The sequence below is a fragment of the Lithobates pipiens genome, unplaced genomic scaffold, assembly GCF_037356315.1.
Source record: "Lithobates pipiens isolate NorthernLeopardFrog02 unplaced genomic scaffold, aLitPip1_a1.2 Scaffold_19, whole genome shotgun sequence".
Classification (NCBI taxonomy): Eukaryota; Metazoa; Chordata; class Amphibia; order Anura; family Ranidae; genus Lithobates; species Lithobates pipiens.
In genome coordinates this window covers 12396016-12408515 of record NW_027507764.1, presented here as the reverse complement: position 1 = coordinate 12408515, position 12500 = coordinate 12396016, and the positions used below count along the sequence as shown (strand labels likewise).

The following is a 12500-nucleotide window of genomic DNA, read 5'->3' as shown; positions in this document are numbered from 1 at the left end:
AGTGAGACCCGGAAGCGAGGGGTGAGAAGAGCCAAGATGATGGATCTTACAAGCTAATAATAAAGTTCCCACTTCCTGTGAGAGAAGCATACTATTCTGCTTACTTAGCATGCATCCTCCTAGGGCAGTGATGGCGAACCTCGGCACCCCAGATGTTTTGGAACTACATTTCCCATGAAGCTCCACTACACTGCATAGTGCCAGAGCATCATGGGAAATGTAGTTCCAAAACATCTGGGGTGCCAAGGTTCGCCATCACTGTCCTAGGGGCACAGCGAATACCCCTACGGTCTGCCGTGTCCTCTAGGACAGTGGTCCCCAACCTTTTTGGCACCGGGGACAAGCTGTGTGGCTGAAAATTGTGCCAAGGACCGGGGGGGTTGGGGGGGGGGTCACGATTTTTCACGGTCAATGGCTGGTGTTAGCGATTCAATCATCACGGCACCATGCTTGATATGGTGTCGGGGTGATCGAAGCACATTATTTCTATTATTACACTGCAGTAATAAATGAAATAGTTCAACTCGCCATACCGTAGAATCAGTGGGAGCCTTGAGTGTGTCACTTACCACTGTCGCCTGCTGCTAGATGTGCCTAGTCACTTGCCACGCTGCCTGTCACCAGAAGCGGAATGTCACTTGCCACATCACCTGCCACAAGATGTGGATTGCCACCTGCCACGTTGCCTGTCACCAGATGCGGAGTGGAGCGCCCCTTGTGGTATGTCAGGCAGACAGCTGAGGGGGTGAACTACAAGTCCCAGCATACCTCACCTGTACTCCCACACACAGCTCACCTGTCACTGATGACGTCACATCTCTGTGGGATCGCCCCTCTGGATGTTGCAGGGTGTCTCTCTCCTCACGCTGCAACTGGTCTCATCAGGCAGAGGGAGGGTCCGGGACTCCTTCGGCTCTCAGTCTCTGGCTCCACCCTTCTGCCATCCCTGATTAGCTGTCTGGGGGGGCAGGCAATTTGCGCCGCTGAACAAAAGAATCCTGTTTTCACACACTGAGGAGCCAGGGGAGAGCGGCGATGCGGGGCAGGCAGTATGAGATGATGTCATCTCTCTGCTCCCCGCTGCACCTCCGACAGACTGGCTTTGAGGGCGGAAGAGCGGTGATGCAGAGGGGGGCGGAGAGAGATGATATCATCTCTACTTGCCCGTCCAGCGCTCTCATGCCGGTAGCCCAGCATGTGTCTTGCGGCCACCCGCGGCCCACCTGCAGAAGGGCCACGGCCCGGTAGTGGGCCGGCGACCGGGGGTTGATGACCCCTGCTCTAGGAAACAGATCAGCTCAGTCATTTTTTTTCTATGTAGTACTTACTCCTCTCCAGTCAGCAAAGAAATTCTTTTGAAATACGTCTTTGGTGGTGTATTCGTGATCCAGCATTTTTCCATAGAAAGTGGCTACTTCCTCGGCCGCCAAACTAAGTTTCATCTGTTCTCCTAAAACACATGGAAAAGGCTGAATGAGTGCAATGACCCGATAAAGCAGTTGCAGACTATATTGCATTACACGGTACCTGGATTTCCACCCTGACCGTATTTACTGGCTTCTAACATGATGCAGTTATGTGTGCGTTCTTAACATGTACACAAACACTATATGGTCAAAAGTTTGTGAACACCGGCCCCATCACACCTCAATGAGCTTTTTGGACATCATATCTCAAAACCATGACCATTATTTAGTGTTAGTTCCCCCCACTCTGTGGCAATAACAGTCTCCACTCCTGTGAGGAGGCCTCCCACAAGATTTTGGGGAATCTGTAAGAATATGTGCCCATTCAGTCAAAACAGTATTTGTAAAATATAACAGATATATTGAGAAGACCAGCTTAGCATTTGTCAATCCAGTTCATCTCAAAAAGGTTTCAAATGGGTTGTAGTCAAGGTACTGTGCTGGCCACTATAGCGCCTCGACACCAGGGGTCACCAAAGAGCCAGTTTACTGTGCTTCAGACTTCAGGGGGGCCGGATTGTGACCGGGGGGGGGGGGAGGGAAATAGCGCCCCATCATTGGTGTCAGTGGGAGGAATAGTGCCCCATCATTGGTGTCAGTGGGAGGAATAGTGCCCCATCATTGGTTCTAATGGGAGAAATAGTGCCCTGTTGGGATCAATAAATGCATAGTGCCCCATCATTGATGTCAGTAGGGGGAATGGTGCCCAGTCATTGGTGTAGGTAGGAGGAATATTGCCCCATCATTGGTATTAATGGGAGAATTATTGCCCCGTTGGTATCAATAGAAGAATTGTACCCCGTCAGTGATGTCAGGGGGAATGGTGCCCCATCATTGGTGTCGGTTAGTGGAATTAGGGCCAGATAAATCCTAGCAAAGGGCCACTGTGGCCCCCGGGCCACAGTTTTGAGACCACTGTGCTAAACTATTTTTTATTTTCTGCACTTCACTGTATTCTTTTATTCATTTTTATTTTTTACAGGTAGTTGTATAGTGCCAACAATTTACGTAGCGTTTTACATATACCGCATTGGCGTATAACACACACCTTCACTCCGTGAGAGGAATAGTGCCCCATTGGTGGTGTCCGTGAGAGGAATAGTGCCCCATTGGTGGTGTCCGTGAGAGGAATAGTGCCCCATTGGTGGTGTCCGTGAGAGGAATAGTGCCCCATTGGTGGTGTCCGTGAGAGGAATAGTGCCCCATTGGTGGTGTCCGTGAGAGGAATAGTGCCCCATTGGTGGTGTCCGTGAGAGGAATAGTGCCCCATTGGTGGTGTCCGTGAGAGGAATAGTGCCCCATTGGTGGTGTCCGTGAGAGGAATAGTGCCCCATCACTGGCATCAGCAGAAGAAATGGTGCCCCATCATTGGTGTCAGTGAGAGGAATAGTGCCACATCATTGGCATCAGTAGAAGAAATAGTACCTCATTGTTGGTGTCAGTGGGAGGAATAGTGCCCCAAAGGCAGGCTAGAGGGCAGCATTTGGAAGTGGGTCAAAGATTGGAGACCTCCGTGCTTTACCAAACTTGTCACACCATGCCTTTATGGAGATGGCGGTGTGCACAGGGACACAGTCATGTAGGAAAAAAAAATTGTTGCCATGAGGTTAAAAGCGCACATTTGTGAAAAACGTCTTTGTATGTTGTTGCACTCTCAGTGCTCCCCACTGGAGAAAATACTTGCAGCACGCTGAACATTTCCACTGTTGGCAGTGCCCCGATTATCAGTATAAACAACGTGCCGACAGGCCTGCCAGGTAGCCGCTCTTCTTGCCTCACACAGACACAGCGTGTGAGGAAAGGAAATGCTGATAACCGGCAAGTCTGTCTACATGTGATCAGCTGTGATTGGGCACAGCTGATCACACGGTAAAGGAGCTGCTGCGATTGGTCCTATATATCCCGATTTGTGATCAGCTGCGTCTGAAGGACACAGTGGTCACAGGGCACACCAGATGCATGCCCCAGGGGGAACGCAGGAGGCGGGGTTTTGGGAGGATGCCCTCCTAGAACTGGAGGACTGCGCTGTAGCATGGCTGGCAAGTGGTTAAAAGAACAGTTGGCACTGCAGACCGAATGTTGACCTTTGCTAGGTTTTATCTTGGCCTTGGGGCGCCATTCCGCGAATGGGATACGATTCTTCTATGGATACCAAAAACAGGGCACTCACTCTCTCTCTCCCACTAACACCAATGATGGGGCACTATTCCTCCTGACACCAATGATGGGGCACCATTACCCCTTCTAACACCATTAATGGAGAACTATTCTTCCACTGATACCAACAATGAAGCACCATTCCCCCTACTGACACCATCGACGGGGCAAGATTCTTCTATTGATACCAACGGGGCACTATTTCTCCCATTAAAACCAATAATGGGGCACTATTTCTCCCATTAAAACCAATTATGGGGCACTATTTCTCCCATTAAAACCAATAATGGGGCACTAATCCTCCCACCGACACCAATGATGGGGCACTATTCCTCCCACCGACACCAATGATGGGGCACTATTCCTCCCACCGACACCAATGATGGGGCACTATTCCTCCCACCGACACCAATGATGGGGCACTATTTCTCCCACCGACACCAATGATGGGGCACTATTCCTCCCACCGACACAAACAATAGGGCACCATTCTTTCATTAATACCAATAATTGGGCACTATTTCTCCCTTTAAAACCAATGATGGGGCACTGACGTTGGGGCATTTCTACTCCCACTGGCCACAGTCTGGCCCCCCTCAAGCCTGAAGGACTGTAAACTGACCCTTTGCTTAGAAAGTTTGGAGACCCCCTGCAGTAAATGAACAGTTGGCACTGGTTGCCCTTACCATCATAGTAGAATTTGACGTCCTCTGGAAGAGGTTCATATGGAGGAGCAAAATATGGGCCTCTATGTTCAAGAAATTTCCACTTGGTGCCATCGTCATGATTGGCTTCTTCCCACCTACAAACATGAAATCAGGCTCACAAGAAATTCACAGCAAACAAATATATATCTATATAAAAAAACTCAGGGCGCAAAGGACCATCTGTTTGTATCCTCATTTCCACCTTTGCATTGCTTGCAAATATTTGATAGTCAGTAACTACCTATGCTGGGTTCAGATATGAATGGACATTTGCAGCGACCATCTACCGTATTACATAGTTAGTCAGGTTGAAAAAAGACACAAGTCCATCCAGTTCAACCACAAAAAAAAAAAAAATTTATAATAATATCATACAATCCCATATACCCAATTCTATACCCACAGTTGATCCAGAGGAAGGCAAAAAACCCCAGCAGAGCATGATCCAAATTGCTAAATCAGGGGAAAAAATTCCTTCCTGATCCGCCGAAAGGCAATCGGATTTTCCCCGGATCAACTTTACCTATAAATGTCAGTACTCCGTTCTATTCTGTACATTTAGGAAATAATCCAGGCCTTTCTTAAAGCAATCCACTGAGCTGGCCAGAACCACCTCTGCAGGGAGTCTATTCCACATTCTCACAGCTCTTACTGTGAAGAAACCTTTCCGTATTTGGAGATGAAATCTCTTTTCCTCTAGACGTAAAGAGTGCCCCCTTGTCCTCTGTGTTGGCTGTAAAGTGAATAACTCAACACCAAGTTCACTATATGGACCCCTTATATAATTTGAACATGTTGATCATAGCCCCCCTTAATCTCCTCTTAGCAAGAGTGAATAAATTCAGTTCCTCTAATCTTTCCTCATAGCTGAGTTCCTCCATGCCTGTTATCAGTTTGGTTGCCCTTCTCTGCACTTTCTCCAGTTCCCAGATATCCTTTTTGAGAACTGGAGCCCAAAACTGAACTGCATATTCCAGATGGTCTTACTAATGATTTGTACAGGGGGGCAAAATGATATCTCTCTCTCTCTGGAGTCCATACCTCTCCTAATACAGGAAAGGACTTTGCTCGCTTTGGAAACCGCAGCTTGGCATTGCATGTTATTATTGAGATTATGATCTATCAAAACCCCCAGATCCTTCTCCACTATGGATCCCCCAGATCCTTCTCCACTATGGATCCCCCCAGATCCTTCTCCACTATGGATCCCCCCAGATCCTTCTCCACTATGGATCCCCCCAGTTGTACTCCCCCTAGTATGTATGATGCATATTCTTAGCCCCCCAAGTGCAGAACTTTACATTTCTCAACATAAAACCTCATCTGCCACATAGTCGCCCAATTAGATGGAGCATTGAGGTCGGCTTGTAATTTCGAGACATCCTGTGAGGACGTTATTCCACCGCATAGCTCGGTGTCATCTGCAAAGACAGAAATGTTACTTTTGATCCCAATCTCATTTATTCTGGATGAGAAGGAAGACTGAAGGTAAGTAAAAGGCATTGGAGGGCGATTTGTAAGCAGAGGGAAAGGGGAGGGGGCGAGAAACGCAGTTTTCTTTAAAAAAAAGTTGGTATCCATTTTCCCCTAAATCGCCTTAGCGCTAAACACCCCACTGCCTTGAGTGTACACTAGTCAGGGAGCCTCACATCCTTGTTTTTATTTAATCGCCATACAGACATATACGTCCTTGGACGGGAGCAAAGACATCTCAGCCCTCGCTGTAGCAATGGTCAATACATAACTTTTTTGGTGCCAGCGATTCCCCACAAAGAAAAGTGAACGGAGTGTCTGAGCAGCCACTCGATCACTTTTACAGGGCGGAGGAAGGGGCAACACCCCGCCCCAGACTTTACCGGTTTCTCCCGAGTTATCGAGGAGCCCTGGTAAGGATGCGACGACCTCCGCTCCTCTTCTACGACGCCAGAAACTGGATTTCGTCACTTCCGGTTCTTTGGATTACTGGCCTGTTACCGGCCATTGAAGCGATCGAACAGACCGATCTGTCTGATTGGCTGCTTTGGAAGTCAGATGAGAGATTTGGGGTCTAATAGACCTCTCCATATAGAGGACCATGTTACAACCCATGCTATCACAATGGTTATCAATTGTTAACTTGCGATAGCAATAAAGTTGATCAAACTTTTTTTATTTTTTAACCACTTCCCGACCGCCGCACGACGATGTACGTCGACAGAATGGCACGGGCAGGCATATTGGCGTACATGTACGTCCCTGCCTTCCCGCGGGTCGGGGGCCCGATCGGGCCCCCGCCCGGTGCCTGCGGCGGTCGGTATTCGTTCGGGAGCGATCCCGGACGAGGGGGCGGCCATTCATTCATGGCAACCCCCTCGCGATCGCTCCCGACGAATAGAAATCCTTTGTGACATCACTTCCTCTCCTGTAATGTAAACACAGGAGAGGAAGTGATGTATTCTCTCCTCCGTGTCGGTATTTTTCGTTCCGACGCGGAGGAGAGCGGATCGGTGAGTTGCACCAACACGTCACTACACAGTAGAACATGCCAGGCACACTCACACCCCCCCGATCACCCCCCCAATTACCCCTGCCCCCCAGTCACAGTGACACCAATGTCATTTTTTATTTATTTTTATTTTTTTTGCATTGGTGTCATTTGTGACTGTAATAACTGTTAGGGCAGTTAGGGTTAGCCCCCTTTAGTTCTAATGTACCCCCCTAACCCCCCCAATAAAGGTTTAACCCCGTGATCACCCCCCGTCGCCAGTGTCACTAAGGCTGGGTTCACATTGCAGCGATTTATGAGAACGAATGTGATTCGCATCGCACTGCAGTGCAAATCACATCCGATCTCTGTGCGATTCGAGTTCAGCCATACAGATAGTATGGCTGAATTCGCATCGCACCCGCCGCAAATTCGCACGGGACCCTTTTTTTGGCCCGCAGCAGAATCGGATCGCATGGGTGTTAACACCATGCGATCCGAGTTTGCAGATCGCACTGCGATATGCGAACTGATCTGGGGGTGTCATTAACATTTCACTGACACTCCCAGCAGTTCGCATAGGGCAGTGTGAACTGCCGCCGGGAGGCATGTGATGCAGGAACCCGCCGCGGATTCGTGGCGTTCCCGCATCACTCCAGTGTGAACCCAGCCTAATAAGCGATCATTTTTCGGATCACTGTATTAGTGTCACAGGTGACGCTAGTTAGGCAGGTAGGTATTTAGGTTCGCCGCAGCTTTTTATAGCGCCAGGGACCCCCATATACTACCGCATAAAGCCCCCTGATTGCCCCCTAGTTAACCCTTTCACCAGTGATCACCATATAACTGTTACAGGTGACGCTGGTTGGTTAGTTATTTTTTTATAGTTTCAGGGCACCCGCCATTTATTACCTAGTCTCACTAGTGTACCCCTAAATTTAGGGGTGTCTACTTTCCAAAATGGGGTCATTTGGGGGGGGGGGGGGGGTTTGTGCCATCTTGGCATTTTATGCCCTTCAAAACTGTAACGCCCTTAGAAAGCCTGAAGGCGGTGCTTGGTTTTCGGGGCCCCGTACGCGGCTAGGCTCCCAAAAAGTCCCACATATGTGGTATCCCCGTACTCAGGAGAAGCAGCAGAATTTATTTTGGGGTGTCATTTCACATGGCATGCGTGAGCAATATATCATTTAGTGACAACTTTGTGAAAAAAAAAAAAAAAAGTTTGTAATTTTCCCGCAACTTGTGACAAAATATAAAATATTCCATGGACTCAACATGCCTCTCAGCAAATAGCTTGGGGTGTCTACTTTCTAAAATGGGGTCATTTGTGGGGGTTTTGTGCCATCTTGGCATTTTATGGCCTTCAAAACTGTAATAGGTAGTGAGGAGTGAAGTCAAATATTTACGCCCTTAGAAAGCCTGAAGGCGGTGCTTGGCTTTCGGGGCCCCGTACGCGGCTAGGCTCCCAAAAAATCCCACATATGTGGTATCCCCATACTCAGGAGAAGCAGCAGAATTTATTTTGGGGTGTCATTTCACATATACCCATAGCATGTGTGAGCAATATATCATTTAGTGACAACTTTGTGTAAAAAAAAAAAAAAATTTTTTTGTCATTATTCAATCGCTTGAGGCAAAAAAAAAAAATATTCAATGGGCTCAACATGCCACTTATCAATTTCCTTAGGGGGTCTACTTTCCAAAATGGGGTCATTTGGGGGGGGGTTTGTACTGCCCTGCCATTTTAGCACCTCAAGAAATGAGATAGGCAGTCGTAAACTAAAAGCTGCGTAAATTCCAGAAAACGTACCTTAGTTTGTAGATGTGACAACTTTTGCGCAAACCAATAAATATACAATTATTGACTTTTTTTTACCAAAGACATGTGGCTGAATACATTTTGGCCTAAATGTATGACTAAAATTGAGTTTATTGGATTTTTCTAATAACAAAAAGTAGAAAATATCATTTTTTTTCAAAATTTGCGGTCTTTTTACGTTTATATCGCAAAAAATAAAAATCGCAGAGGCAATCAAATACCATCAAAAGAAAGCTCTATTTGTGGGAAGAAAAGGACGCAAATTTTGTTTGGGTACAACATTGCATGACCGCGCAATTACCAGTTAAAGCAGCGCAGTGCCAAATTGTAAAAAGACCTCTGGTCATTTACCAGCAAAATGGTCCGGTCTGAAAGTGGTTAAAAGGTACAGTGTTAAAGTTTTATATAAAATAAACAAAAAATTGTTTAAAAGGGCACCGCTGTCCCCCCCACCCCCCCTGTGATGTCACGCATATCGGTCCTGCATGAATATATACACAGCGATCGCATCACACGTGAGGCATCACCGCAAAAGCAATCATTTTAGCACCAGACTTTCTCTGTAACTCTAAACTGGTGAACTGTAAAGACTTTGACAAGCTTTGCCTATAGAGATTTTTAGGTACCATTCCACGGGCATATGCAATTTTACACCCCTTTCACACCAGGGCGTTTTGCAGTCGCTGTAGCGTTAGAAATAGCGCCTGCAATCCGCCCTAAAGAAGCTGCACCATTGTGTGTAGTGTGAAAGCCCCGAGGTCTTTCACACTGGAGCGGTGCACTGGCAGGACGTCAGAAAAAAGTCCTGCCAGCAGCTTCTTTAGAGCGGTGAAGGAGCGGTGTGTTTACCGCTCCTCCACCGCTGCTCCCCATTGAAATCAATGGGGCAGCGCTGTAATTCTAACCCTTTCGCGGCCGCTAGCGGCCGAAATGCACCGCCAATCCGCCGCTAATAGTAGCGGCGTTCTACCACCGACGCAAAGGGTGGTGTGGTGTGAAAGGGTTCTTAAAGCATGATGTTTGTTAGCCATTTACTCGCCATAACATCATCTTTAACTGCATCAATACCGGGGGGGGGGCACTTTCACCCCCTTCCTTCCCAGACCAATTTTCAGTTTTAAGCGCTCTCGTATTTTCAATGACAAATTGCGCGGTCGCGCTACGCTGTACCCAAATAAATTTTTTTATCATTTTGTTCGCACAAATAGAGCTTTCTTTTGCTGGTATTTATTCATGATTGCGTTTTTGTGATATAAGTGAAAAAAAAAAAAGAAGAGCAGAAATTTGGAAACAAAAAGAATATTTTCTTCTATTTTAAAAGAAATCCAATCAAATCGAATTTTGTCATAAATTTAAGCCAAAATGCATTGTTACATGTTTTTGGAAAAAAAAAACATTTCTGTGAAGTGTATAATAATTGGTTTGTGTGATCACGGACATATGTACGCAAATGATCATGTACAGATGTGCGCAGGTGATCACGGACATATGTATGCAGATAATCATTGGGACGTGATTTTAGTGGGACATATGTGGGGGAACATGTGTTTTTATTATTTGGGGACGTGTGTTTTACATTGTGTGGTGACACTAGGTTGGTGATCAGTGAGTAGAAAGCTGTAAAAAAAAGCAGCTCATACTCACTGATCACCAGCCGGCTGCAGCGATCCGCTCTCCTCTCCGACAACTTATGTGTGAGGAGAGGAGAGCCGATTGCCTAGCAACTGGCTCTGTGTTTACATCACATGACGGCTGTGATTGGACACAGCCGTCATGTGATCAGGAGGGCCAATGCACAGAGCCCTCCCGCCGATTGGAGATGCGTCGTGTCCGGGTGACACGAACGCATCAGGATCGCACCGCTGCGCCGCCTTTTGGAGGGACGTTCCTGAACGTCCACTCAGAAGGAGAGCGCGCTCACCCAGCCGTTTATGTGCAGGGCGGGAAGTAGTTAAGTTACGGTTCACACTACAGCGACTTGGGATCCTACTTGTAAGTCCTCAAGTCGCCGGACACAAGAAATGCCATAGAAGTGAATGAGAGCCATCTTAATGTACACTACTGAAGTCGCTCCGACTTCAGAAAAGGTTCCTGTACTACTTCAAGGGGACTTCTACCCATAGGTTTGAATGAAAGTCGCTTCCAAGTCAGGATCGCCATCTTTATTGAAGCAACTTTACAGGAAAAAAGAAAAGAATTTACCCAGGTACTCCCCACGTTTACCCAGGGAACCCCCTCCCCCTCCCACAGAGCTGATTATTCTGCGATTGGCCACAGCCAAAGTCGCCTGTCCTCGAGGAAACTTTAAATCACGTTGTAGGTTGCTCAAGGTCACGCTGAAGTCGCCTCCAAAAATCCTTTTGTTTTTGGTTAGGGAAAGTGTCACTGCTGGTAGCATGAGGCAATACCTGTGCCCCATAGACGTCCAACTCCTCCAGGATGGCACATCAATGCGTGTCATTGCCAGAAGGTTTGATGTGTCTCCCAGTCTCAAGAGCATTGAGGTGATTCTAGGAGACAGGCGGTTACTCTAGGAGAGCTGGACATGGCCGTAGAAGGTCCTTTACCAATCAGCAGGACCGGTATCTGCTCCTTTATGCAAGGAGGAACAGGATGAGCACTGCCAGATCCCTACAAAATGACCCAGCAGGCTACTGACTGGTATGAATGTCTCTGACCAAACAATTAGGAACAGACTTCATGAGGGTGGCTTGAGGGCCCGACATCCTGTAGTGGGCCCTGTGTCCACTGCCCAGCACTGTGGCGCTCGATTGGCATTTGCCATTGAACTCTAGAATTGGTGGGTCTGCCACTGGCACCCTGTGCTTTGAGAGAAGTCCACCCTGAGCACATATGACGGACGTGAAAAGGTCTGGAAAAGCTGTGGAGAACGTTATGCTGCCTGTAACATCGTTCAGCATGACTGGTTTGGTGGTGGGTCAGAGATGGTCTAGGGCAGTGATGGCGAACCTTGGCACCCCAGATGTTTTGGAACTACATTTCCCATGATGCTCATGCACTCTGCAGTGTAGTTGAGCATCATGGGAAATGTAGTTCCAAAACATCTGGGGTGCCAAGGTTCGCCATCACTGGTCTAGGGAGACATCCATGGAGGGAGGCACAGATCTCTACAGACTAGACAATGGCACTCTGCTGTTATTAGGTATCGGGATGAAATCCTTGGACCCATTATCAGACCCTACGCTGGTGCAGTGGGTCCTGCGTTCCTCCTGGTGCATGACAATGCCTGGCCTCACGTGGCAAGAGTATGCTCGTCTCATTAGGAGCATGACCCCCACATTGTCAGGCATGCATACGAGCACGGGGGGGGGGGGGGGGCCATACAAAATACTGAGCACCATTTTGAGTTGCTGCAATTAAATTTCAGCAAAATGGACAAGCCTGCGGCATCATTTTTTAAATTATTTGGGGTGTCTTCTTTGAATTCAGCCTTCTGTAGGTTGATACATTTTCAGCAATGTGGCATCCTTTTTGTTCCTAACACAATACCCAGTCCATACCAGTATGCATCCTAACACATTACCCAGTCCACACCAGTATGGATCCTAACACATTACCCAGTCCACACCAGTACGGATGCTAACACATTACCCAGTCTACACCAGTATGGATGCTAACACATTACCCAGTCCACACCAGTATGGATCCTAACACATTACCCAGTCCACACCAGTATAGATCCTAACACATTACCCAGTCCACACCAGTATGGATCCTAACACATTACCCAGTCCACACCAGTATGGATCCTAACACATTACCCAGTCCACACCAGTATGGATCCTAACACATTACCCAGTCCACACCAGTATAGATCCTAACACATTACCCAGTCCACACCAGTATAGATCCTAACACATTACCCA

The 12500-nt window shown here is 47.6% G+C and overlaps 1 protein-coding gene across 3 annotated transcripts in view; it reads right to left on the bottom strand.

The window, feature by feature from the left end:
• The window catches only part of LOC143995810 (DNA topoisomerase I, mitochondrial-like), a 171528-nt gene that overhangs the window by 51335 nt on the left and 107693 nt on the right, over positions 1 to 12500 (bottom strand). For all 3 annotated transcript variants that reach the window (XM_077490522.1, XM_077490523.1, XM_077490524.1), the window contains 2 exons: positions 4310 to 4425; positions 1329 to 1450 (listed from right to left, as the gene is read on the bottom strand). In XM_077490522.1, the coding sequence (XP_077346648.1) occupies positions 1329 to 1450; positions 4310 to 4425 (238 nt within the window). The remainder of the gene's footprint in view (positions 1 to 1328; positions 1451 to 4309; positions 4426 to 12500) is intronic.